At 54.0% G+C, this 27482-nt stretch overlaps 1 protein-coding gene across 2 annotated transcripts in view; it reads right to left on the bottom strand.

Annotated features, from left to right (window-relative positions):
* Positions 1-27482, bottom strand: part of MACROD1 (mono-ADP ribosylhydrolase 1) — a 176803-nt gene that overhangs the window by 143378 nt on the left and 5943 nt on the right. For both annotated transcript variants that reach the window (XM_012463122.2, XM_012463121.2), the window contains exons 2-3: positions 13121-13222; positions 12115-12231 (exon numbers count right to left, since the gene is read on the bottom strand). In XM_012463122.2, the coding sequence (XP_012318545.1) occupies positions 12115-12231; positions 13121-13222 (219 nt within the window). The remainder of the gene's footprint in view (positions 1-12114; positions 12232-13120; positions 13223-27482) is intronic.

The following is a 27482-nucleotide window of genomic DNA, read 5'->3' as shown; positions in this document are numbered from 1 at the left end:
TGGGGCCTAGTGGGTGGTGAAGTGAGATCCCTCACTACTAATAATCACTGCTGAGTGTGGGCAGTGGTTCACGCCTATAACTCCAGCACTTTGGGAGGCCGAGCTGGGTGGATCACCCAAGGTCGGGAGTTCGAGACCAGCCTGACCAACATGAAGACGCTCCACCTCTACTGAAAACACAAAATTAGCCGGGCATGGTGGCGCACGCCTGTAATCCCAGCTACTCGGGAAGCTGAGTCAGGAGAATCGCTTGAACCCAGGAGGCGGAGGTTGCGGTGAGCCAAGATGGCGCCATTGCACTCCAACCTGGGCAAAAAGGCAAAAGTCCATCTCAAAAAAAAACCCAAAAAACAATCACCACTGTTTCCGAGCCCCTCCAATGCGGTGCTGGGCCTTCCAGGCGTCCCCATGAGGGACAGATGGGGAACCCCGAGGCCTGAAGCAGCAGGGGAATTACCCAGCCTAGCGGTGGGACCGGATCTTAGCGGGGTCTGGTGAGAGCCACAGTCCTGGGCTCTGGGACCTCCAAGGCTGGCCAACCAAGTGTGCCGATGCCCTCCACCCCAGCCGGGGCCCCGCCACCGACCCCAGTGGCAGAGAGGTGGGGACCATAATGGCACCACTGCAGTAGAGCTCAAAAGGCAAGTGTCTGAAACGCATGAAGACCCTGAGCAGGGTGGCAGCTGCAGGGGAGGACTCCAGGGGCCTTCGTGTCTGCCAGCTTATGCCTCAGCAGATGGCAGCCAGGCCCTGACAGGGCCACTTTGGCCACCCGGCTTCCCTGGGGACATCCCCTGTCCACGCTGTCCTAGCCTACCTCGCACCCTGCTGCACAGGCTGTTTCCATAAGACCACACATCCTTCCTGATGGAAGGTGGAGCAGGCACAGGCAGCCCTGCTGGCGGTGGGGATCGAGGGGCCCAGCCTGCTCGCCCTACGCCCTCACGGTCAGGAAACCCCATCCAAGAGAGTCTGGTGGTCAGGAAAGGCCCGTCCCCTTGGACATGCCAGGTCCAGCAGGTGACTCGATTCCCCACTGTGAATATGGGAAGGAGGTGCCCTCAGCCTGCTTGGGATACAGGGACTGTTCCCCTGTTCCCAGCCCCACCAAGCACTGGGTGCAGAGCAGGCGCTGGCTGATGGGATACCCGGTTCAGCGGGTCTGAGAAGCTCTCCCAGGGCAGCAGCTATGACAACAAGAACTAGAGCTGGCATCTCCTGGGTGCTCGCTCTGTGCCAGGCACTGTACTGAACATCTTAATAAGTGACCTCCTCTCAAACCCACAGTGCCAGGGCCTGGATCCCCGTGCACTCTTATCTCTGTTTCATAGACAAGAAAACAGGCTCAGAGAGGTTAAGTGATTTGCCCAAGGTCACACAGCTGGTACACGGTGAAGCCAGAACTTGTACTCAAGACTTCAACTCCCAGTTACAAGATGTCCCATATGGCTGGGCACAGTGGCTCATGCCTGTAATCCCAGCACTTTGGGAGGCCTAGGCAGGAGGCTCACTTGAGCCCAGGAGTTTGAGACCAGCCTGGGCAACATGGTGTAAATCTGCCTCTACCAAAAATACAAAAATTAGCAGGGCATGGTTGCATAAGCCTATGGTCCCAGCTACTCGGGAGGCTGAGGCAGGAGAATTGCTCGAGCCCAGTGCACTCCAGCTAGGGTGGCAGAGCAAGACCCTGTCTTTAAAAAAAAAAAAAGTCCCTTGGCTGGGCACGGTGGCTCATGCCTATAATCTCAGCACTTTGGGAGGCTGAGGTGGGTGGATCACGAGGTTAGGAGTTCAAGACCAGCCTGGCCAACATGGTGAAACCCCGTCTCTACTAAAAATGCAAAAATTAGCTGGGTATGGTGGTGAACACCTGTAGTCCCAGCTATTTGGGAGGCTGAGGCAGGAGAATTGCTTGAACTGGGACCCAGGATGTGGAGGTTGCAGTGACCCGAGAACATGCCACTGCACTCCAGCCTGGGCTACCGAGTGAGACTCTGTCAAAAAAAAAAAAAAAAAAAGGTGTGCCACATGGAGACTCCACAGTAGATGAAGCTGTTTGAGGTGCGGGAGGTGAGGAGACCCCAGGGTCAGGGCCTGGAGTGTCTGAGCCCACTCTAGGGGTCCAGGGAGAAGATTCAAGTCAACACACCCACAGACATTGCCGTCTGCATAGAGCTGGGTGTTGAAAGGAAGGAAAGGGGACCCTGGTCCCCAGGGGTGGGGGGGCACTGTGGCCACCGCGTGCTGCTGCAGCCGGTCCCCTTCATGTCCTAGGGACACAGAGTACCCCTCGTTAAACGGGCAGGCAAGCCGAGGCCTCCTGGGGAGCCCTGAAGCCAGCTCAGCTGCGCCTTGCCAAGGCACTGGCGGATGATTCCAGGAGAGCGAGCCAAGGGCTGCAGATCCAGCCCTTTTCATGCTTGGCCAATTTAACGGTCCCCATTAATTTCAAAACACACACATTCCCACAAGCTCCGGCCTCCTTGGCTCAGCGCTCGGGTGGACAGCACATCAGGGGCACAGGTGCGGGCGCTGAGGCCTCAAGGATGGAGAGGAGCCGGAGAGGACGTGCTCAGGACACTCTGCAAAGGGTGGGAGGCAGGGTGGCCACCCATGGGTGGGCAGCAGACCCCTAGCTGGGGTCTTCTAGCCACGAGTCTGCCATGAGGGGAGAAAAGGCTCCTGGGTTTGCAGCTCTGTTTTGCCACCTTCCTGCTGTGTGACCCTGAGCAGGTCACTGTCCCTCTCTGGGTTTTAGTTCCTCCCCAGTCTTCCTCTACAGGACTGCAAATGCCAGGAGGGTAGGCACTGGGTTTCACTGGGCCTTGTACCTCCAGCACCTCGAAAGGAGCCAGGAACCTCATGAGGACCCTAGAAATGCCTACCACCGTCCTAATCTGTAAAATGGATCAGCCCCTTCAGGCCCAGAGGGGTGGGGTAAGGGGCTGGGTTGGGCTGGGCAGAAAGAGGGGACTTAGAGGGTGTCGCTGGTTCATGGAGCCCCTCCCACCATCTGACCAACTCTCAAAGGCATGTAGTCACTCATTCATTCAACAAACAGCAGCCCAGACATGGTGGCTCACACCAGTAATCCCACCATGTTGGAAGGCCGAGGCAAGAGGATGACTTGAGCTCAGGGGAGATCAGCCTGGGCAACACAGGAAGACCCTACCATTACAAAAAAGAAAAGAAAAGAAAAAAAGAGGCCGGGTACATGGCTCGCGCCTATAATCCCAGCACTTTGGGAGGCCGAGGCGGGCAGATAACCAGAGGTCGGGAGTTTGAGACCAGCCTGACCAACACGGAGAAACCCTGTCTCTACTAAAAATACAAAATTAGCCGAGCGTGGTGGCGCACGACTGTAATCCAGTTACTCAGGAGACTGAGGCAGGATAGTCGCTTGAACCTGAGAGGCGGAGATTGCAGTGAGCCGAGATCACGCCACTGTATTCCAGCCTGGGCAATAGGAGCGATACTCTGTCTCAAAAAAAAAATAATAATAATAATTAAAGAAATGTACTGAAACCCAGGACAGAGTTATCGGGTCCACAGTCCACTCTCATATTCCACGTGGAAATAACAGAAGGACTTAGGGTAAGAAGCAGAGGACTTGGTGGAAGACCTTGGAGTGGAAGGGCCCCGGGAGGTCCTTCCCGAGTCACGCCCCCCGGCCAATGCTCCGCCCACTGGACCAGGCCCTGCGAGCCCACAAGAGCATCTCAATAATTCAGGAGGGATCCATCATTTATGAATTTATGTAACCACTGCCCGACCTTGTGGGGATGAGCCACCCTCCTCCTGCAGTCGTGGAAACTGGATCCAGGGTGTTCTGGGCTTTCTGGCTTTCTGATGTGGGGAGGGGCCTCTTGGACCCCAGGAATCCTGACTGGCCCCCTGATCGACTCTGCCCCTCACTCCCAATGACCCAGAGGGAGCTTGCGAAAAAGCAAACCTGGGCCGGGTATGGTGGCTCACGGCTGTAGTCCTAGCACTTTGGGAGGTTGAGGCGGGTGGATTGCTTGAACCCAGGAGTTCGAAATCAGCCTGGGCAACAAGCTTGTCTCTACAAAAAATTTAAAAATTAGCCAGGAGTGATGGTATGCCTGTGGTCCCTCTACTCAGGAGGCTAAGATGGGAGGATCGCTTGAGCCCAGGAAGTTGAGGCTGCAGTGAGCCACAACTGCACCACTGTACTCCAGCTTGGGGAACAGTGTGAGACCCTTTCAAAAAAATGAAAAGGAAGGGACGGAGGGAGAGAGGGAGGGAAGGAGGGAAGGGAGGAAGAAGGAGGCAGGGAAGCGAGGAAGGAAAGAAAGAGGAAGAAAGGGAAGGAAGGAAGGAAGGAAGGAAGGAAGGAAGGAAGCCAGCCTACCTGTCTGCCTGCCTGATCGTCTCTTTCTTAAACCCCAAATCTGAAAGACGAGGGTTTGATTCTCAGCCCTGCCTTTTCCCCAGCACCATGACCCGTGGGTGCCTCAATGTATTCATCTGTATAACAGGGGAAACATCAGAGCCTGACTCAGACATGAGACAACGTGTGGAGCGGAGGGAACACCCAGCACCAGGCGGCAGGTGACAGGCAGCCCTCAGTCCAAAGCCGGGGATCCGTGGGGCTTGCCAGAGACTTGAGGGGGCTTGGGACACAGGATGCCAGGCAGGCTAAGAGAGCTGGAGCCCACCAGGAGGCTTAGGGGACCCAGGAGCCCAGATTCAGATGTTGGTCCCATCTTTTTACGACGACCCATCCCCTGGTGGCAAACTTCTGCCCTACTCTCAGCTTCCAGGCCAGGAGGACAGGCAAGACACACTCACTCTTGGAACTCAAATTCATCAGCCAAAAAAGAGAACAGAGAGGAGGTATTCCCTCCCTCAACACACACACACACACACACACACACACACACACACACAGTCTCTCTCTCTCTCTCTCTCACTCACTCTTTCCTGGGGCCTCTGAAGCTCGGCAAACCTCCCGTCCCAGCTCTACCACCATTTAGCTGTGTGACCTTAAGCAAACTGCTTCACGTCTCTGAGCTGCCAGTTCACCATTAGCACAAGGCTGAAATAATGTGAGAGAGGTGAATCACGAGGTATGAACGCAGCGTAGACCTGGAGGGAGCCGCCTCCCACCCCACGCTCTGGGCCTCCCTGTCCTTATCGTCTCATGCTCCCTGCCCCCACTTTCCACCCAGCAGCCCAAGTGATCTGACCAAGCCCCCAACTCAGGCCCATGCCATGGCGTGGCTCACTCCAAACCCCTCAGTGCCTCCCCAGTGTCCCGCCCACCTCAGCCCTCCCTGTCTGTGCTCTCTCACCCTCAGAATGCCCTTGCCTGACTTCTGACTTAGCACCCCATCTAACCCAAGCACCCCTCCTCCAGGCAGCCTTCCCCCCACCTCCCTCCCCTGCAGGCCAGACCCCTGTCCCTCCTGCACCATGCTTCCTGTTCCACCACACATCTCACGCCTTATCTGGAATTAGAGACTGTCTTTTGCAGCCCAGGTAGGTCCACCCCAAGGCGTGGTGCCCAGCAGCCCTATCACCTATGTCTGCTGCATGGACGAAAGTGTCTAAGTTCGAATTCTGGCTCAGTCACCTGCCGAGGTGGGGTGTGTTACTTGATCCCTGAAAATGGGGTAACAACCCTGCCTGCCTCTCGGGGCCTGAGAGCACTGCACATTCCAGAGTGGCCAGAGCACCGGAAAGCGGCCGGCCCCGCCTGCGCTTGGCTTCCCCTGAGCAGGAGGGAGCCCAGGGCCAGGGCTGCTGTCTGTTGCTAACAGGCTCCAGCTGCAAAGTCTGCTGTGCAGCCGGCCCGGGCTCGCTGCTGCCTCAGGCCGGCCACCTCCCCTGCCCACTGTGGAGAGGTTTCTGCTATGTGGCGGCCGGCAAGCCTCAGCAAACACATTTAAATCTGAAGTGACAGATAAAGCGATTTACGGCGACAGTTTAGCTTCAGATCACTTCCCACAAGGCAGTCCGCATCCCTCCGGGCCCCCGCCTGGTAGTCCATCAAGGCGGTCTCTAAATCACGGACTCCCAGCAGCGGCCCAGGGACAGCCAGGCACAGGGGCGGGTGGCCGCTCGGTCCCGGCCTGCTCCTCCCCAGGCCAGGCTCTGCGGGGTGCTCCAGGTGGCAGGAGAAGACGAGGCAGGGGCTCCTGGTGCTTGGGAGGAGGGCAGTGATAAGCAGCAGGCAGATTTTCACAAATCAAAGCCCCAAGACTTAAGGAAACGGAGCGCCACTTCATGACTTATTTTAAATAAATAAGCGGCTTAAAAAATCTCCGTGCGAGGCCGGCTTGTCGCTGTGAAACATGGCTTCCCACCCGTCCCTGCCACACGCCCGGGCCCCTCAAAGGCCTCACAGACCCACCCCGCCTCCCACCACCTCCTTGCAGAATTAATTGGTCCCTGCGGCGTCTCGTGGCACTTTGTTCAGACCTTGCTCCTAGCGCTCTGTCACATTATATTCTGCTTAGTCGCTCTTGCTCCCAACTTCCCAATAGTCATTTCCTGGGGACTCTCCATGCACCAGGGCCCAGGCCCAGGGCTAGACAGGCCCCAACTCCTGGACTCCTCACTCTCACCCTGCGGTGGGACTGATGGTGATGCCATTTCTCAGATGAGGAAGTGGAGGCCACAGCATGGCCAGCAGGGGCGCTGGGACCCCGACCTGCTCCTGGCCACGGCGCCCAAGGCCCACGCTCGCTGCTCTGGGCTAGCGCTGAAGAAGAAATCCCTTCCATCCTTCACAAAGCCTTGCATGCATCTCTGCCCTGTCCTCTTATGACCTGAAGGCCAAAGCCAGGCAGCCAGACCCCTGGGCTGACTGAGGGGATCTGTTTTTTTTTTCTGAGATGGAGTCTTGCTCTTGCTGCCCAGGCTGGAGTGCAGTGGAGCAATCTTGGCTCACTGCAACCTCCACCTCCCAGGTCCAAGTGATTCACCTGCCTCAGCCTCCTGAATAGCTGGGACTATAGGCACGTGCCACTACATCTAGCTAATGTTTGTATTTTTAGTAGAGACTGGGTTTCACCGTGTTGGCTGGTTTTGAACTCCTGACCTTGTGATTCGCACACCTCAGCCTCCCAAAGTTCTGGGATTACAGGCGTGAGCCACCACACCCGGCCAAGACTAGGGGTCTTTCTTTGTGCCCGGACATTTCCTGGCCAGGACTCTGCTGTCAGGAACAAGGGGTCCACACACACAGGCCTGGTGCACCAGGAAACTCAAGGGCGGGGAGGTGGTCCACTCAAGGTCACTGCACCCCTATGGCAAAAAGATGATGTAAACGCCCTGGAAGCCTCAGCACCCCCTGAGTGAGACCTCCAGACCGGAGCTCTCCCCAGACGAAGGCTTGAGGTCATAGGCCAAGCTGGAGAGGCCGGCACTGGCTCCGAGAACCTCCTCCTCCAGAAGAGGGGGCCTGTGGAGGCTCCCCGGCTTATCTGCTGCGCGAGGCAGCCCAATTTCATTAAGACGGATGCGCCATGCTCCTGTGGGCAGGAGCCGCGGCCGGCACAGATGGCAGGAGCCTGAGACTCTCGCGGGTGCTGCCCGAGCACGCGGCCTTGGCTGGCAGCCCATGGGGCCAGGGCCCAGGGAGGCCTGCACTGTGCCCTTGGGTGGGGGGTTTTGTCCCATCCCTGTGACCTCAAGCCCTGCCACCCACCAGCCAGGCATCCCCACTTTTATGTTTCTGCCAACCTCCCACCACATCCCATAAAAACACACGTCACACCACACACACACTGCATCACACAAGCACAGACACAAACACGCTACCTCACACATACAAGCATCACACATCACACAAATGCATACACACCCCCCCCCACACAGGTAGAACTCCTGACCTCACACACACACCGTCACACACAGCTCAATCACATTTCACATAGCCCAATAATATGAGAGTGGAAACCACTCCTGAATTTCTAATGTCAGGACATCAGTAAGGAAACAGAGTCTGATTTTCTTATTTTTATTTGTTTTTTGAGACAGGTCTCACTCTGTTGCCCAGGCTGGATGGAGTGCAGTGGCACAACCACCGCTCAATGCAGCCTCGACCTCCCAGCTCAAGTGATCCTCCCACCTAGGCCTCCCGAGTAGCTGGGACTACAGGCATGCACCACCACACCAGCCAATTTTATTTTTTTGTGAGATAGGGTGCCACTGTGTTGCTCAAGCTGGTCTCAAACTCCTGTGCTCAAGCAATCTTCCCGCCTCGGCCTCTCAAAGTGCTGGGACTACAGCAGTGAGCCACCGCATGCAGCCTCAGAGTCTGATTTTCTTTTTTTTCCTGAGACGGAGTCTCGCTCTGTTGCCCAGGCTGGAGGGCAGTGGCACAATCATGGCTTACTCCAGCCTGGACCTCCCAGGTTCAAGCAATCCTCCTGCCTCAGCCTCCTGGGTTCAAGTGTTTCTCTTGCCTCAGCCTCCCAAGTAGCTGGATTACAGGCACGTGCCACCAGGCCTGGCTAATTTTTGTATTTTTAGCAGAGAGATGGGATTTCATCATATTGGCCAGGCTAGTCTCGAAACTCCTGACCCCAAATGATCTGCCTGCCTCAGCCTCCTAAAGTTCTGGGATTACGGGCAGAGACACCATGCCCGGCACAGTTTGATGTTCTATTTTCTATTTTTTCTTTTTTTGAGATAGGGTCTCACTTTGTCACCCAGGCTGGAGTGCAGTAGCACAATCATGGCTTACCGCAGCCTCAACCTCCCAGGTTCAAGTAATCCTCCTGCTTCAGCCTGCTGAGTAGCTGGGACTATAGGCACATACCACCATGCCTGGCTCATTTTTTTTTTAAATTTTTTTGTAGAGATAGAGTCTCATTATGCTGGCCAGGCTGCTCTCAAATTCTGAGCTCAAGTGATCCTCTCACCTTGGCCTCCCATGGTGCTGGGATTACAGGAGTGAGCTACTGCACCCAGCCCAGAGTCCAATTCTCAAAGGCCTGAGGGAGGTCGTAGGCAGATGCCTCTTCAGGTAAGGGAAGGAGTGAGGGGAGCAGGAAGGGGACATCTGGCACCCACCCTCTCCAGGGATCCCCAGAGCCCTGCTGAGTGGCAGGAGGGATGCCCACAGCCTGGTGGGAGACTCCTTCAAGCCCACAGCTTTTCAGGATGGAGGAGGGTAGGGGGTTGGGAGCCCCCCTGCCTCCTTTCCCTCACAGCCCTCTCCCAGCTCCCCCTGTACCCTTCCGCTCCACATCCCTGCAGCTGGACCCATGCCCAGGCAGTGACAGCCCCTCCCATATAGCAGCAGGAACAAAGAGAACCCCCTCCTCCTCAACAAAATCCAGAAGCTCCGGCAGCCAGGCCTCAAGTTCCCAGCCCAGGGCGACCCTCCACGTTCTCCATGGGCCACTGATGCCTGCGGGGCCAGCACTGCCCCTGGCTTCAAAAATATAAATTTAAAAATCTCCACCCCAAGATAATTGCTCTCTCCTCTGGCTTATTGTGGTGGCTCGTGGTAGGCACTGAGAAGCAATTATTCACGGCTAATGATTATAATCAAGTCAAATAGAATTTAATGGACACGTATTCTCTTCCTGCTTGAAACTTTACATATGAATTAAGCACATATGGGTTTCACGAGGCACAGACGCAGATTTATGCAGCCCCGAAAAGCCCCGCCGTTGCCGGCGACTTTTATTCCACTAATAAACAGGCTGATTTATGGGCTCCCGGGAACTGCGATCTCTGCTGCCCCCTGGTGGGCGAAGAGGCTGGGGTGGGGGCCAAGGCACCCAGGACCCCGGAGACCACTTTGAACGCTGGGGCTCCACAAAGCCCTGGAGGGCCCGGAGGAGACTCGGGCTCTGTGTGGGAAGCCTGTGTCCAGACTCTGCCTTTGCCATTCCCTGGGATTCCAGGCGGGTACTGGGTTCTCCTGGCTGTACAGGCCTCTGAGGACCCTAGCTGAGTCCTCCTAGAAATAAAAAGATCCCAGGAAAACACATCAAGAGGTGTGTGGGTAAACTGAGGCAAGCAGGGGAGGCAAAAGCTGATCATCTGCAGGAGGTGCCACGTCCCTCGGCACCGCCAGGACAGAGGTGATGCCCAGATGGTGCTGAGGACACCAGTTTCAGCACCAACGCAAGGTGCCAGAACCTGATTCCCACTGGGTGCTGAGTGACTGTCATGCACACGTCACGGGCATCAGCTCTGAGTGCCCCCAGCAACCTGACGGGTGGTTTCCTCACCACCCCCACTGTGCAGAGGAGGAAACAGGCCAAGGCAAGGGCACAGAGAAGGGGCGTCCCCAGAGAAACTTGGTGAGGGCTGCCCCAACCCTGGCCCCACTGCGAACGGAGCCAGCACTAACACACTTCTGACAGAGCTGCCACGTCCAAAGCCTGGCACCTCGCAAGGCACTTAGGAAGAGGCATTAATCACACCACAGTCCAGATGCAGCCTCCAGAGTGCCCCCATTCCATCTGCGTCTGCCATCACCCCACCCTGGTCACTGCACCCTTTCTCCCGGCCCATGTTCCAGCCAACCACCAATCCAGGGGGGACAGAGCTCCCAGGATGCCTCATTTTCCCTCTGACCACTTTGCAGCTCAGCAAGAAGATCCCGCTGGGCACCTCTCGCATGCTTGCCAGTGACTGGCAGGGCTGGGGTATCCAGTGGCCTGCCTGACTGCCCCCTCCGCCACAGCCCCAAGGCTCTATCCTCCCGCTCCAGGCCAGCCTGTCCCTGGGTACAGGCAGCAAGAACGCCCTACTCCCCTAGGTCTCTGTAACATCTGCCAACCCAGATGTGGCTTTGTCTTAGCCATGTGTCCCCAGATGGAATAGCAGTCCTCGTCCCAGTGGCCCCAGAGAAAGACACCAGAACCACCTGCAGGAGCCCAAGGTGACCCCAGCTCCCTCTGCCCCCCTCAGCCAGACACTCTGAGCAGTAACTCCTGCCTACATGTGACTTGTCATCTGTGCACCTAGACAGACAATGTGTGGGCAAGGCACCCCCATATGACTATCCAGCTTTGCCATCACTGGCTGCTTCAGGAAACACAACTCAGACCCCATGGACTAGGCCCAGGGCGGCCGAGTGACCTCCCCTTTCCGGATCCCAGAGCCCGTCACTCACAGAGATCAATGGAAATGTTCACAGCATCCACACCACCACACCCCAGAGTCACTGGGGAACAGCGCTGGGGCCAGGCGCCACCGCTACAAGCCCAAAGTGGGGACGACGGACACTAGAGCAGCTCTGTGGGTAGCCAGGGCCTGCATAGGTTGGGAAGGGGCTGGCAGGCAGGATTCTCCCTGTGAGCTGGAGTCCAAGATGAGAGGGTCCGCCCCCACATTCAGGCCCTGAGAAAGAGGCCTCCCTTCCTCCGACGCTAGGTGCAGACGCTGGGTAAGCAAAGGAGCGAGAAGCAGGCAGGCGAGGGTTGGGGTTCGGCCGCCAGACGTCCTGTTCCACAAGCCACCTGCTGGACCTAACCAGCCCCTGGCACCCCATGCCAAAGTCCTTTCCCGGCGCCTTTCGACCTTGCCAGACAACCACCGCCTGCACAAGGAGCAGCCCCCTTCCTCCCCTTGACAAAGAAGAGCCGGCTCCCACACTCATCACGATAAACTGCCAAGCCAGCAAGAGGCGAGCGCAGGAAGCTGAGCGGCTCCAGTTCCCAGGCGCTGGAAAGTTGCCAGGGTGCCGCAGGGGACCTCTCTGCCCCCACTGTCCCCTCAATGAGCTCCCTCACCTGCCCAGGCCTGAAGGGCTGCAGGGCAAGCCAGAGACAAAGGAAGGCAGGCAGTCGTAGGGGCGTCTGCGGCCCCCCAAGGTCAGACCTCCCTGCTCTGGCCACCGCCCTCCTGGCAGGGCAGCCCAGTTCTAGCTGAGCTCTCCCACTTTCCCGGCCACTAATGGGTCTCTGTGGAGCAAGGCGCCCCCGACACAGCAGGTCAGGGTTTCAGGGGAAGAGGAGCCGAGTGGCCGACACACTAGGCTGCCACGGCGCCAGCAGGCCGTCCTCGCCGGCAACCCGAGCCTCGCTGGAGCCAGGTGGCATCCACCCAGGCCTGGCATAGCACAGCGGAGCAAAGGCAACGGGGCGGCCACCAGTGCTCTGGCTCAGGCCAGCCACTCACCAGCATTGACGATGGCATCCACCTCCAGCTTGGTGATGTCGCTGCGGAGCAGGGAGATCTTCTCGTTGAGCTGTTTGTCCTTTTTATACTTGGGATCCTCCACCTTCACGGTCACCCCTGGAACAAGCAGGGACCAGAGAGGTCACAGCGAGGCTGACCACTGCAGAGGGACACAGCCAGGGCCCAGGGCCTTCCCCATCGACCTCCCTCCACCTCCAGAGGCGGCCTGCAGCGCCACGACTGCTGACCCCGGACCAGGAAGCCACGCTGAGGGGCGCCTACTGCATCTTCACGGCAAGGCCACCAGCAGGTACAGTGCTAATATCATCCTCCCATTTCACAGAGGTGGAAACTGAGGCTCAGGTTGGTCAGGGACTTGACCAGGGTGATGGGTCACCAGGCCCACTGTCTCATCAACACACCCCACTGTAAGCAACCAAACCTCAGCTTCACACCCCAGCTCCCCACAAGCAAGGAGTGTCCGGCAGGTGGCTCACCTGACCCAGGGCTATGTTTCCTACCATATAATGGGGATAAAAGTTCCACTTGCCTCAGGCTGTGTTAATAATTGAACGGGGTGGCCGGGCACGGTGGCTCACGCCTGTAATCCCAGAGTCGGGCAGATCATTTGAGGTCAGGAGTTCGAGACCAGCCTGGCCAACATGGTTAGAGCCTGGCCCATCTCTACTAAAAGCACAAAATTAGCCAGGCATGGTGGTAGGTGCCCGTAATCTCAGCTACTCGGGAGGCTGAGGCAGAAGAATACTTGAACCTAGGAGGCGGAGATTGCAGTGAGCTGAGATCGCACCATTACACTCCAAACTGGGCAAAAAGAGTGAAACTCTGTCTCAAAAAATAAAACAACTGAATGAAGTGACACACACAGAGTGCCTGCGCACAGCAAGCACCCAATACGTGCTGCCAGACTCACTCCTCCCATCTGCACAATTCTCCCAGGCCGCGGGTCTGGAGCACATCCACTAGGGCCTCCCTGAGCAGAGCCTACCTTTCGCCATCTCCTTCCATGTAGGGATCTTCTTCAGTCTCACAAAGTCCTTGCAGAAGTAATGTTCCTCCCGCTGCTTGTCACTCAGGCCCTTCAGAAAGGCTGCAGGAACAGGAAGGAGGATCAGGGCCAGGGAGAGGAGTGGGCCGGGCGCTCGCACGCCAAGGTGTCCCCTCTTGCCTCATCCAAGAATGCAAACCAGCCCTCCTTGTCCATCCTTCCCTGGGCACACAGGGTGGACATGCTGGGGAGCCTCAGAGGCCCCTAGAACATCTAGAACATCTTGTCCTGTTCTCTTTGTTCAGGGAGGGAAACTGAGGCCTGGGGAGGCTGAGGGATTGGCTCAGGCATTGCAGACCTGGGTTCAGAATTCAGCCCTGCCACTTTCTAGCAGAGTCCATATCTCTCTGGGTCCCAGCTCGGAGCTTCCTCTCACACGCTAAGGCCAGGCCGGTTGGCAGCCTCACCAGTGACATTATCTGTCAGTCCCACTGCCAGTCAGTTCTGCCTCATTGTCACTGCACGCAGGCAGTGGGACGCTGTCCTCCTCCAGGAGCTGCAGGACCAAGCGGGCCTGGCATCTGTCCCCAACATCCCCCTAGCAGGGGCTGGGGGCTCTCAGCGTGGCCAAGGCGGCTGGAATCATCACCATTTTACAGATGAGGAAACCGGGGCTCAGGGAGGTTGGGAGGCCACCCTCACACAGCAGGGACTCAAGTGAGGAGTCAGGCCCTCCCATCCGCTCATGGACTCTGGATCCACCCTGGCCAGGCACCGCCCCATGGGCCCTGCCTTCCCTTGGGGGTGGCACCAGGCACAGAAACTCCAAACCGGCTGAGAAACGCCGGCCCTGACCAGGCTTGCAGCTCGTGGGCTCCCCCTGCTGGCCCGAGGCTGCCTGCACACACAGGCTCTCAGCCCAGCCTCGCACCCTGGACCACAAGCTCCGCGAATGGGGCAGCCCCCATGGCAAACAGCAAAGGCTACAATTGAGAAACTCAAAAAGCATCAAGAAGTATATAGAGGTGGGAGGGCAATTCGATGAGGTGGTGAGAAAGGAAGGATTGACTCCTGGAAGATTCTATGCACCTGGCAGTGAGGGGCAGGCACTTAAGAGACAGGTAGGTTCCCTGACAAATGCCCTTTTCCCGGCCAGAGTCACTTCGCCATCAAGGCCTCCATCTCCTCATCTGTCCGCTGCCGACAGTGGTGATAGCAGCCCAAGGACTCTGAGAGCATCAGATGACAGAACTCATGCGAGGGGCCCAGTCCAGAGGCCCTGCTGGATGCGAAGGTGGGGTCATCAGAAAAGGCTAAGCCACGGCCAGGCACAGTGGCTCACACCCATAGTCCAGCACTTTGGGAGGCCGAGGTGGGTGGATCACAAGGTCAAGAGATCGAGACCATCCTGGTCAACATGGTGAAACCCCATCTCTCTAAAAATACAAAGATTAGCTGGGTGTGGTGGCATGCACCTGTAGTCCCAGCTACTCAGGAGGCTGAGGAAGGAGAATGGCTTGAACCCGGGAGGTGGAGATTGCAGCGAGCCAAGATCGTGCCATTGCATTCCAGCCTGGCAACAGAGCGAGACCCCATCTCAAAACAAAAAGGGAGGGGGGCAGGACCATCCCTGGTCAGCTTCAACTGCTGCCCGAGCCAGAGCCACTTATGGAAGGTGGAGAGAAGTGGCAGCCCCTTCCCCACTCTTCCATAAACATGTTTGGGCCTGAGTAGGTCCTGCACTCAGTGCCAGGATGCATCGAGCAGGCTGACCTGGCCCTCGTGAATCTACAACCCAGCTGGGGAGACGGAGGCTGGCCAGGTGCTTCAGTGAAGCAATTCTAATTCTGAGACACACTATGAGATACTCAGGGGCTGGGAGAGGAGTTCCCTGGAACCCTGGCCAGGCAGGTGGCGGCGGAGGCTTAAGGGAGACTCGGAAGAGGAGTGGGAAGTAGCCAGGGCCGGAAAGGGTGTTTGGTGGCAGCAACAGCACATATGAGCTCGTAGGAGAATAAAATTGTTTGTGGAGTGATGGCGGGGGGCGGAGAGGGGGGGCACAGGCTTCATCCCAGGGGCACCATAACCAAACTGACAATGCTTTCACCTGGCCAGGTGCAGTGGCTCACGCCTGTAATCCCAGCGCTTTGGAAAGCCGAGGTGGATGGATCACGAGGAGTTCCAGACCAACCTGGCCAACACAGTGAAACCCTGTCTCTACTAATAATACAAAAAACAGCTGGGCATGATGATGGGCACCTGTAGTTCCAGCTACTCAGGAGGCTGAGGCAGGAGAATCGCTTGAACCCGGGAGGTGGAGGTTGCAGTGAGCTGAGATCACACGAGCCTGGGCGACACAGCGAGACTCCACCAAAAAAAAAAAAAAAAAAAAAAAAAAAAAGCTTTCGCCAGGCGAGGCACAGTGGCTCAAGCCTGTAATCCCAGCACTTTGGGAGGCTGAGATGAGTGGATCACCTGAGGTTGGGAGTTTGAGACCAGCCTGACCAACATGGAGAAACACCATCTCTACTAAAAATACAAAATTAGCCGGATGTGGTGGACGCGTGTCTGTAGTCCAGCTACTCAGGAGGCTGAGGCAGGAGAATCACTTGAAGCCGGGAGGCGAAGAGTGTGGTAAGCCAAGATTGCACCCTTGCACTCCAGCCTGGGCAACAAGAGCGAAACTCTGTCTCAGAAAAAAAAAGAAAAAAAAAAAAAGCCGGGCACGGTGGCTCATACCTGTAATCCCAGCACTTTGGGAGGTTGAGGCGAGCAGATTACAAGATCAGGTGTTCAAGACCAGCCTGGCCAACATGATGAAAACCTGTCTCTACTAAAAATACAAAAATTAGCCAGGCACAGTGGTGCCTGCCTGTAATCCCAGCTACTCAGGAGGCTGATGCAAGAGATTACTTGAACCTGGGAGGTGGAGGTTGCAGTAAGCCGAGATCATGCCTGGCGACAGAGTGAGAGTCTGTCTCAAAAAAATAAAAAGAATGCTTTCACCAGACACTTCCCACGAGTGTGCCATGTGCCCTCTTTCTAAGAGGCCAAGGGTACCCCTGCTGGCCCCTCCAACACTAGCGTCCCTTGCTGCTCACAGCCCATTCCCTGCCCCCTTTTTTGAGAAGCCAGCCTCCCCACTGGCACATGGCCCCAGCAGGACTTGAGGAGCATGCCGAGGGCTCCCATCTGAAGACCCCTTTCTTTGTTGGGGTCGGGGACGCCGGTATCTGGAAGGAGCTGCAGCATTTCCAAGCCTCTGCTGTCCTCTTCCGTATAGTGAAGCTGTGGGAGGCTACCTCCTATGTTTCACAGGAAGTGGACCGGGCTAGCCTGGCATGTGGCAAAGGGCTGAGCTCCTGGCAGCCGGTACCCCCTACTGAGGGCAAAGAACAGGCCAGGGAGGAGAGGCAGCTCGAATGCCGATAAGTCAGTTCATAAATATTTATCAAGCATCCTCACCTTCACCAAGGTGAGGTCCTGGGGCCTGACCAAGCAGAGGGGAGCACAGGAAAGCTCCAGGAAGTGGCCACCATTTCTCTGGTTGGTCCCAGGGGCTGTAAATCACTGGAGGAAATCCTACCAAGCAGAAGACTGCCTCTAAATGTTTTACCTCCCCCATGGGGGGCTCAGACACTCAGCGGCTGCTTCAGAAGTAGACTCCCCCTTCCCGCCTCTTCCCCACTGCCCCCACTCCTCCTCCAGCTGCTGTCCTCCCCACCGAGCCGGGCACCTCCACCACCTGCCCGCACCTTGTCCTTCCTCCCTCAGGTCACTGAGCACGAGGGTCCCTCCTGCCAGTGCTGCCTCTGCGAGGCCCACCTCCCAGAGGACTCACTGCCGCAGGACCCCTCCATCAGGCTGTCCTGTCTGCCCTCAGACAATCCCATCCCCTCCCTCAACGCCCGCATTCTATGCCCCTGCAGTCGCCCCCTCCTCTGCGTCTCCACGCCTGTCTCCACTTCCTCCATCCAATCCTCCCTCCACAAGGTCAAGGTGACCACGCCCCATGGAACGGCCCTTCCTGCCTTCCCTGTGGACAGGAAGTGTCCTTGCTTTCCTCCCTAGGTCTTCTAATCAATTGCACAGATTCAAAACCCTCTTTAAGCGAGCGCCCTCCGGGGCTGTCTCTCCATGCTCTTCTGGGCCTCTGACCCCCAGGGCGCCTGCCTGCTCTCATTCCCCAAAGGGCAGGCATGCAACAGAACGTTTGACTTGCCCCCAAAACATCTTTTTTTTGTCTCTCCATTCTTCCCCCTTCTTTGCTCGGGGGCCTTGAACCAGCGGTCCCCCTCTTTCCTTCCTCCTCCTCCATGTCCCATCCAGCCACAGACCTGTTGGATTGATCTCCGTGTCACCCCAGAAACCAAGCCTTCCTTTCACACTCCTGGGGCCGAGACTTCCTCATGGCTCCCTAGACCCCAACAGATGCCCCCAACTCCCAGCTGATCCCCAAGTGCACCTCACCCCCATCTGTTCCTCAACGGCAGCCCTGGATCCTGGGAACACAACTCAGGCACCATCCTCCTCTGTTCAAAATTCCATTCAAACTCCGGTCACCCGGCCTCTTTCCCACCTCACTCTCAACGCCACCTTCCCCACTACGCAGGTTCCCTCAACAGCCAGGCTGCTTCCTGGCCCACGGCCTTTCTACCTGCTGGGCCTCTGCAGGATATGGGATAGTTTGCTTTTGTTTACATTTATTCCTTTATTATTTTTTTTGGAGATGGAGTCTCACTCTGTTGCCCAGACTGGAGCGCAGTGGAGCAATCTCGGCTCACTGCAACCTCCACTCCTGGGTTCAAGCAATTCTCTTGTCTCAGCCTCCCTAGTAGCTGGGATTACACGCATGCGCCACCACGCCCAGCTAATTTTTGTATTTTAGTAGAGATGGGGTTTCACCACGTTGACCAGGCTGGTCTTGTACTCCCAACCTCAAGCAATTCACCTGCCTTGGCCTCCCGAAGTGCTGGGATTACAGGCGTGAGCCACGGTGCCCGGCCTCCTTTCTTGATCTTGGCCATCCTGGCCTGTAGGTTCCATAGAGGATCTGTTGTGTTTACCATCGGATTCCCACCACCCCACACAGTGCACGGACACCTGAGGGTGGCTGAGGGGTGCACTGAGGAATGAATGAGCCAAGACCAAAGGCCGAGGGCGAGTTTGCTAAGAACAGAGTCTTCCAGGCAGAGGGAACAGCATGTGCGGAAGTCCGGAGGTAAGAGGGAGCTAGAGATGATCCTCTAGAGCATTTGGGTGGAGAAGGCGAGGCAAGTTGGCCTCTCCGGGTCTGCCTCCCCATCTGAGGATGGGCAGATACTGGCGGCACCCGGCCTAGACCCAGGCTGTCGCTGTGGCTCTTCTTCTGTTCCAGGTCCCGCCAGGTTTGGGCCCATGACCTCCTGACACCATGCTCGGTTTGGAGCCTCAGTTTTCCCATCTCTAGAATAGGAACAAGGCAGGCCTTCCCTTGCTAGCATGCAGGCTTGCTGGGAGGGTCAAACGAGAAGCTGGCTGTGGAAACATTCTGTAAGCTGCAAAGTGCAGTCTACCCGTCAGACACACTCACTCCTTCCTGGTGGTGAAATAAGACTCGAAGAGAACAAAGCCAACAGGACAAAATCGTGGAGAAATTTTTTTTCCAACTTGGGGACACAGCAGGTAGAGGAGCTTTTCTAATTATTTGGGTCCTCAGCACTTGGGAAGGCCAAGGCAGGCCAATGGCTTGAGCCCAGGAGTTCAAGACCAGCCTAGACAACATGGAGAAACCCCATCTCTACCAAAAAAAAAACCACAAAAAATCAGCCGAGCGTGGTGAATGTGCCTGTACTCCCAACTGCCCAGAGGCTGAGGCGGGAGGATCACTTGAGCCTGGGAGGTCAAGGCTGCAGTGAGCTGTGATTGTGCCGCTGCACTCCAGACTGGGCAACAGAGATCCTGTCTCTAAATAATGTGGGTCCCTATATGTGTCACCTTGTGCATCTGTGACCTCCCCACTGTGAGGCCTTGGCATGCCACCGTGTGGGCACTCCCAGACGGCTGCACCTGTGGCCAGAAAGGCAGGTACCCACCATGATGCTGGTGGGACTGGCAGGTTGGGACCCCACAGGCCTTGCTAAGTGTCTCTGGCTAGGCAGGCCCTGGGCACCCCATGGAACTAGACCGGGGTGCCCAGAGACACCTCAGGTGCCCTGGCAGACATCATCTGGCAGGTGCCACCACCTCGTTCTAGAGAAGAGGCAGAGTGACCTGCCCCCGGTCACACACGTGAGAGGAACCTAGGCTGTCTTCCCTAAGCGTGGTGGCCCAGTCTGAGTGACCCACAGCTCACAGAGCCGCTTCTCTCCAGCAAAGCCCACAGGACAGCTCCACTTCCCAGAGACAGCATGCTGGCTCTGCCACCAGCCGGTGGGGTGCCGACCTTGGGGACATCTGTCAGCCTGTCCCTTCTAGTCTGTGGAGCCCAAGTGCATACCTCAGAAGGCCAGCAGCGTCTCAGCGCCAGAACAAGGCTGTGGCCCGGTGGATACCCAAAGACCTACACTCTGCACTGGTTTCTGATTTACGGGGAAAGAAAAGGCCAACGACGCCATCCGCAGCGGTCCTCGCCTGCCAGCCCCCTCTTCACTCCCCCCGAGAAGAAACAGCGACCTGAAGCCAGGCACATGCCCCATGCATTTGTGTTTTTATTTTTTTGAGACAGAGTTTCACTCTGTCACCCAGGCTGGAGTGCAGTCATGTGATTGTGGCTCACTGCAACCTCTGCCTCCCGGGTTTAAGTGATTCTCCTCCCTCAGCCTCCTGAGTAGCTGGAATTACAGGCGCCCGACACCACACCCAGCTAATTTTCTGTATTTTTAGTAGAGACAGGGTTTCGCCATGTTGCCCAGGCTGGTCTTGACCTCTTGACCTCAGATGATCTGCCCGCCTCAACCTCCAAAAGTGCTGGGATCGCAGGCGTGAGCCACCATGCCCGGCCTTGCCCCACTAATTTCTAACATTTCCCATCTCCTCCTGTAAGAAGGACAGATGCAGACTTAAAGCACAAGTGAGTTTTATTTTTTTTTTATATAGAAGATGTAAAACATGCATTTTCATTCCTTTCATTTTTGAAGAGGCAAGAGTATTTCACAGCTCAGTGAGACAGGTGTTGTAAAAAGATGTTCGCAGTAAATTTTGATGGAGAGGCCTGACCCCAGACGCAGCTTCCAGCGGCTCCCAGGCACCAAAGCTGAGCGGGAGGAAGCAGGCTCCGCCAGAACCATAAAGTGCAGCGGGGAATGGGAATTCAATGATGTGTTTTAAGAAGTGTCTTTATGGCACTTTGCAAGATGGTGTTCCGAGAGCTGAGGGCAGGCTGGCGCGCCAGGGCAAGGCTCCACTCAGAGAGAATGCCAGGTGGGCTGGGCTGATAAAGGCTGGGCTCCCAGAACACAGCAGCATTTAGACTCATGGCAGGGGCATTCATCACCTGTGCTCACCGGCCAGCAAGACCAAGGTCTTATCAAAGCCCACGGCTCAAGCAAAGGGGAGACAGGACACGCAGTGCCTCTCTCCTCTCCCCTGCCCCCGTCTCCGCCCACACCGGGGCATCGCAAGGCTGCATCCCCAGAAGACAGGAGGGAGAAGCCCCCTCCCCAACTCCCAGGGGTACCTGGAAAATTTGCCAGTGCTGCAGTCAAATCAGATGAGACATCCACTCCGGATGATATCACACGGGGCTGAAATTAGTCCCGGCTTCTGCGCAGTGTGGCGTGAGGCTGGGGCGCAGCAACTCCACCTTGAGCCACCATGGAGAGGATGAGGCTGTGCAGGCTCAGGGCCGCAGCACGTGAGACAAGCTACAAGAGCCCGGTGTCACCATGGCCAGCACAGAGCAGAGAGAGGAGACAGGCCTGAGGGCCCCAGGCATGACAAGGAAGGGGGGCTGCTGGTACCCACCCTGGGCCATGGTACATAAAATGGTTTCTTATTTTTAGGAGAGACAAGGTCTTGATACGTTGCCCAGGCTGGTCTCGAACTCCTGGGCGCTAGCAATCCTCTCACCTCGGCCCCTAAAGTGCTGGGATTACAAGCGTGAGTCACCACACCTGGCCCAAAATGGTTTCTAATATGATCCCAGCACAACCTCCAAGCAGGTGCTGTTGGTCCCATTTTAAAGATGAGAAGACAGGCTTGGAGAGTGAGGAAGCAGCAGCATGTGCCCACATCTGACGATACCAACGTCCCTGCTCTCTGCAGCACACAGCTCTGCCTGCGGTAGGGTTGGAACAAGGACCCAAGGCCAGACCCTCCTGTGATGATACAGCACCCAGAGACCCCCCAAGGGCCCAATCAGAAGTCCCCTCATGCCCAACTGCCTTTACAGCGAGGCTGTTTCCATGAACGAAGTGCCCCAAAACTGAGGATATTAAATTGGAGAAAGTCAGTCAGGCACAGTGACTCATGCCTGTAATCCCAGCACTTTAGGAGGCTGAGTCGGGCGGATTGCTTGAACTGGAGAGTTCAAGACCAGCCTGGCCAACATGGTGGAACCCCTGTCTCTACAAAACATACAAAAATTAGCAGCGCATGGTGGTACACACCTGTAATCCCAGGTACTCAGGAGGCTGAGGTGAGAGGATCACGGGAGTCTGGGAGGCAGAGGCTGCAGTGAGCCCAGATCCCGCCACTGCACTCCAGCCTGGGCAACTTTATTCACAAGAATGCTCAGGGAAGCTTTATTCATAAGAAACCCAAATGCCTATCAACAAAAGAGTGGGGGCCGGGCATGGTGGCTCAACAAAGTGAGACCCTGTCTCAAATAAATAGGCTGGGTGCGGTGGCTCACCCCTGTAACCACAACACTTTGATAGGCCGAGGTGGGCAGATCACCTGAGGTCAGCAGTTGGAGACTAGCCTGACCAACATGAAGAAACCCTGTCTCTACTAAAGTACAAAATTAGCTGGGCGTGGTGGTGCATGCCTATAATCCCAGGTACTCGGGAGGCTGAGGCAGGAGAATTGCTTGAACCTGGGAGGCGGAGGTTGTGGTGAGCCAAGATTTCGCCATTGCACTCCAGCCTGGGGAATGAGCAAAACTCTGTCTCAGGACACAAACAGATGGAGAAACATTCCATGTTCATGGTTAGGAAGAATTAATATCGTGAAAATGGCCATACTGCCCAAAGTAATTTACAGATTCAACGCTATCCCCATCAAGCTACCAATGACCTTCTTCACAGAACTGGAAAAAACCACCTTAAACTTCATATGGAACCAAAAGAGAGCCTGCATAGCCAAGTCAATTCTAAGCAAAAAGAACAAAGCTGGAGGCATCACACTACCGGACTTCAAACTCTACTACAAGGCTACGGTAATCAAATCAGCATGGTACTGGTACCAAAACAGAGATATAGACCAATGGAACAGACAGAGGCGTCGGAGGCAACACAACATATCTACAACCACCTGATCTTTGACAAACCTGATAAAAACAAGCAATGGGGAAAGGATTCTCTGTTCAATAAGTGGTGTTGGGAAAACTGGCTAGCCATATGCAGAAAGCAGAAACTCGACCCCTTCCTGACACCTTACACTAAAATTGACTCCAGATGGATTAAAGACTTAAATATAAGGCCTAACACCATAAAAACACTAGAAGGAAACCTAGGCAAAACCATTCAGGACATAGGCGTAGGCAAGGACTTTATGACCAAAACACCAAAAGCATTGGCAACAAAAGCCAAAATAGACAAATGGGACCTAATCAAACTCCACAGCTTCTGCACGGCAAAAGAAACAGTCAATAGAGTGAATCGGCAACCAACAGAATGGGAAAAAATTTTTGCAGCCTACCCATCTGACAAAGGGCTGATATCCAGAATTTACAACGAGCTAAAAAAGATTTACAAGAAAAAAACAAACAAGCCCATTCAAAAATGGGCGAAGGATATGAACAGATACTTTACAAAAGAAGACATACAAGAGGCCAACAAACATATGAAAAAATGCTCATCATCACTGGTCATTAGAGAAATGCAAATCAAAACTACATTGAGATACCATCTCACGCCAGTTAGAATGGCGATCATTAAAAAATCTGGAGAAAATAGATGCTGGAGAGGATGTGGAGAAATAGGAACACTTTTACACTGTTGGTGGGAGTGTAAATTAGTTCAACCACTGTGGAAAACAGTGTGGCGATTCCTCAAGGACCTAGAAATAGAAATTCCATTTGACCCAGCAATCCCATTACTGGGCATATATCCAAAGGATTATAAATCGTTCTACTATAAGGACACATGCACACGAATGTTCATCGCAGCACAGTTTACAATAGCAAAGACCTGGAACCAACCCAAATACCCATCGATGATAGACTGGACAGGAAAAATGTGGCACATATACACCATGGAATATTATGCAGCCATTAAAAATGAGTTCGCGTCCTTTGTAGGGACATGGATGAACCTGGAAACCATCATTCTCAGCAAACTGACACAAGAACACAAAACCAAATACCACATGTTCTCACTCATAGGAGGGTGTTGAACAAGGAGAACACATGGACACAGGGAGGGGAGCACTATACACGGGGGTCTGTTGCGGGGGAGTGGGGGGGACAGCAGGGGGGGGAGTTGGGGAGGGATAGCATGGGGAGAAATGCCAGATATGGGTGAGGGGGAGGGAGGCAGCAAATCACACTGCCATGAATGCACCTATGCAACAACTTTGCATGTTTTTCACATGTACCCCAAAACCTAAAATGCAATAAAAAAAAAAAAAAAAAAAAAACTCCGTCTCAAAATAAATAAACAAACAAACAAACCCTGGCCAATAAAACCAGACACTGCTGAAGTCTCCCCAAAAGACTGAAAGTCTCCCAGCCAGGGAGATCCAGCCTGAAGCCATCTCCATACCTGGAGGGAGAATGGGCCCACAGAAATGAGCATCAGCTTGGAGGTAAAGAAACGGAGCACGTGGGGGAAGCTGGATTTGGCCGTCAGCCTGGAGGACACGCTGGGCATCCTTACAGGGGTCCTGAGCAGGCACTCAGCATTGCATATAGACAGAAACACTGGGCCAAAGCCCAGGGAAGGGGATCCTTGTGGGTGGGCTGACCCTTCTCAAGCAGGGAAGCTTGTCTGCCTTGCCCAGGGCAAGGCTTCCAAAATCACACAACCAGCCCTGGATGAGAACACATGCTCTGAGCAATCTAAGGTTACAATCTGGGTTCCATGAGGCTTTCCCATAGGGACAGGAGGCTCCCCCCAGGCACACCTGAGTTTTCAGAACCACTGCCATCATATTTCCCCACCATGAACTGCACATCTGCCTTCTGACCTATACATCAGTCTCTTATGAGTTTGGTTACTGTGTGCCAGGCTTTGAGAGAGGATCCTCTCAGGCAGACAAGTATTTGGAGGTCTACCTAGGTATATCCCTGAAAGGAGAGCACATGTCCATGAAACACATGGAGAGAACACTCAGGAAGCAGGGCACAGTGGCGCACGTCTGTCATCTCAGCACTTAGCACTTTCGCAGCTGGAGGTGGGAAGATCACTTGAGCCCAGGAGTTCAAGATCAGCCTGGGGCAATATAAATGTCTCTGCGAGATCCAAGATGGCTGATCACTAGCAGCTCAGGATCGTAGCTCCCAGTGAAAGCGCAGAGAATGAGAGGACACCACACTTTCAGATGAATTTTTGTTGCTCATGGACCAAGAGATTCCCAGCGGAGGAGCCCCACAGGTCGCCAGGGCGACTCTTGTGGCCAGCGTGGCGGTTTTGCTGGTGCCTCAGCGCAGCAGTTCTTGGTGCAGAGTCCAGAGATTCCCGGGCAGAAAAGCACCATCAATCTTAATACCGCTGTTTTGGACGGCGCAGCGGAATGCTCAGATTTTGGCGCTGGGAATCAACAAGTTGGACGTCCGCTCAGAGACCTAGTTAGAAAGTCGGTAATTACAAAGATGACAGAGGGATAAATATATAATGAAGGGAAGAAACCAACCTAAAAAGGCAGAGAATACTCAAAATCAGAATTCCTCTCCCTCTACAGGGGATTGCAGTTCCTCATCAGCAACGGAACAAGGCTTAATGGAGAATGAGTGTGTTCCATTATCAGAAGCAGGATTCAAAAGGTGGGTGATAAAAAACTTCTGTGAATTAAAAGAACTTGTTCTAATCCAATGCAAAGAAACTAAGAACCTTGAAAAAAGGTTTGACAAAACGTTAACGAGAATGGACAACTTAGAGAGGAATATAAGTGAATTGATGGAGCTGAAAAACACAACACGAGAACTCCGTGAGGTATGCACAAGTCTAAACAGTCGAATTAATCAAGCAGAAGAAAGGATATCAGATGTCGAGGACCAGCTCAGTGAAATGAAACGAGAAGACAAGATTGGAGAAAAAAGGATAAAAAGGAATGAGCAAAGTCTCCAGGAAATATGGGACTATGTGAAAAGAGCTAATTTACGTTTGATAGGTGTACCTGAATGTGACGAAGAGAATGAATCCAAGTTGGAAAATACTCTTCAGGATATCATTCAGGAAAACTTTCCCAACCTAACAAGGCAGGGTAATATTCAACTCCAGGTAATACAGAGAACACCACAAAGACGACCAACCCCAAGGCACATAATCGCCAGATTTATTAGGTTTGAAATGAAGGAGAAAATACTAAGGGCAGCCAGAGAGAAAGGTCAGGTTACCCACAAAGGGAAACCTATCAGACTTACAGCAGATCTCTCAGCAGAAACCCTACAAGCTAGAAAAGAGTGGGGACCAATATTTAACATCCTTAAGGAAAAGAACTTTCAACCCAGAATTTCATAGCCAGCCAAACTAAGCTTTACAAGCGAAGGAAAAATTAAATCTTTTGCGAACAAGCAAGTACTTAGAGATTTCACCACCACCAGGTCTGCTTTACAAGAGCTTCTGAAAGAAGCACTATACGTATAAAGGAACAACCAATATCAGCCTTTCCAAAAATATATCAAAAAGCAAAGAGCATTAACACAATGAAAAATTTACACCAACTAATGGGCAAAACAGCCAGCTAGCATCAAATGGCAGTATTAAACTCATATATATTCAAATTGGACAAAAAGCTAAAACCCATCGGTATGCTGCATCCCGACCCATTTCACATGCAACGATACACAAAGACTCAAAACAAAGGGATGGAGGAAGATTTACCAGCCAAACAGAGAGTAAAAATAAACAAACAAAAAGTAGGAGATGCAATTTTCGCCTCTGATAAAATAGACTTTAAAGCAACAAAGATCAAAAGAGGCAAAGAAGGACATTACATAATGGCAAAAGGATCAATGTAACAAGAAGAGCTAACGATTCTATAGATCAACGAGACAGAAGATTAACAAGGACATCCAGGACTTGAACTCAGACCTGGAACAAGTAAACTTAATAAACATTTACAGAACTCTCCACTTTAAATACACAAAACACATATTACCACCTCACACCTATTCCAAAAGTGACTACATAATTGGAAGTAAATCACTCCTCAGTAATCGCACAGCATTTCATAGGTTTAAATGAAATATTGGTTGGCTGCTTATTTTCTTCCCTTATTCCTTCCTGTCTACATCATTAAGTATAATTATTGGTATAAAAGAGGTTTTCAATACTCATTTCTAAACTGCATTCTAGCCTGGGCAAGAAAGCAATACTCCCATTCTCTCTCTCTTTCTCTTCCTTTTTCTTCCTCTTCTTCATTCTTTTTCTTTCTTTCTTCTTCATTCCTTTTCTTTCTTTCTTTCTAAAAAAAAAAAAAAAAGGGCCAGGCGCGGTGGCTCACGCCTGTAATCCCAGCACTTTGGGAGGCCGAGGCGGGTGGATCACAAGGTCAAGAGATCGAGACCATCCCGGTCAACAAGGTGAAACCCTGTCTCTACTAAAAATACAAAAAATTAGCTGGGCATGGTGGCGCGTGCCTGTAATCCCAGCTACTCAGGAGGCTGAGGCAGGAGAATTGCCTGAACCCAGGAGGCAGAGGTTGTGGTGAGCCGAGATCGCGCCATTGCACTCCAGCCTGGGTAACAAGAGCGAAACTCCGTCTCAAAAAAAAAAAAAAAAAAAAGGAAGAATTTAGGCTAGGTTCAAAAGGCCTTTCAGAATTATGAAAATAGAGTGTTGCCCCTTCCCACAAAGAAAAAAATAGCTCCTCTGTTTAGCCAGACTTAGTCTTACTAAAAACTTAAAAATAAAGATCCCCTGATGATCAATTACGACTAAAAACAGAAGGACCCCTATCAGGTATTGTTAAGGATCTCCACTGCTGTTAAACATCAGAGAATCACTAGCTGGGTACACCTGTCCAGGATTAAACCAGTTTCTTGTAAGTCCCTGCAGGC

This window comes from Aotus nancymaae, unplaced genomic scaffold (genome assembly GCF_030222135.1).
Source record: "Aotus nancymaae isolate 86718 unplaced genomic scaffold, 86718_ANA_hifiasm-v0.15.2.pri h1tg000059l, whole genome shotgun sequence".
NCBI classification, from domain to species: domain Eukaryota; kingdom Metazoa; phylum Chordata; class Mammalia; order Primates; family Aotidae; genus Aotus; species Aotus nancymaae.
This window is presented reverse-complemented; position numbering and strand designations above follow the sequence as displayed.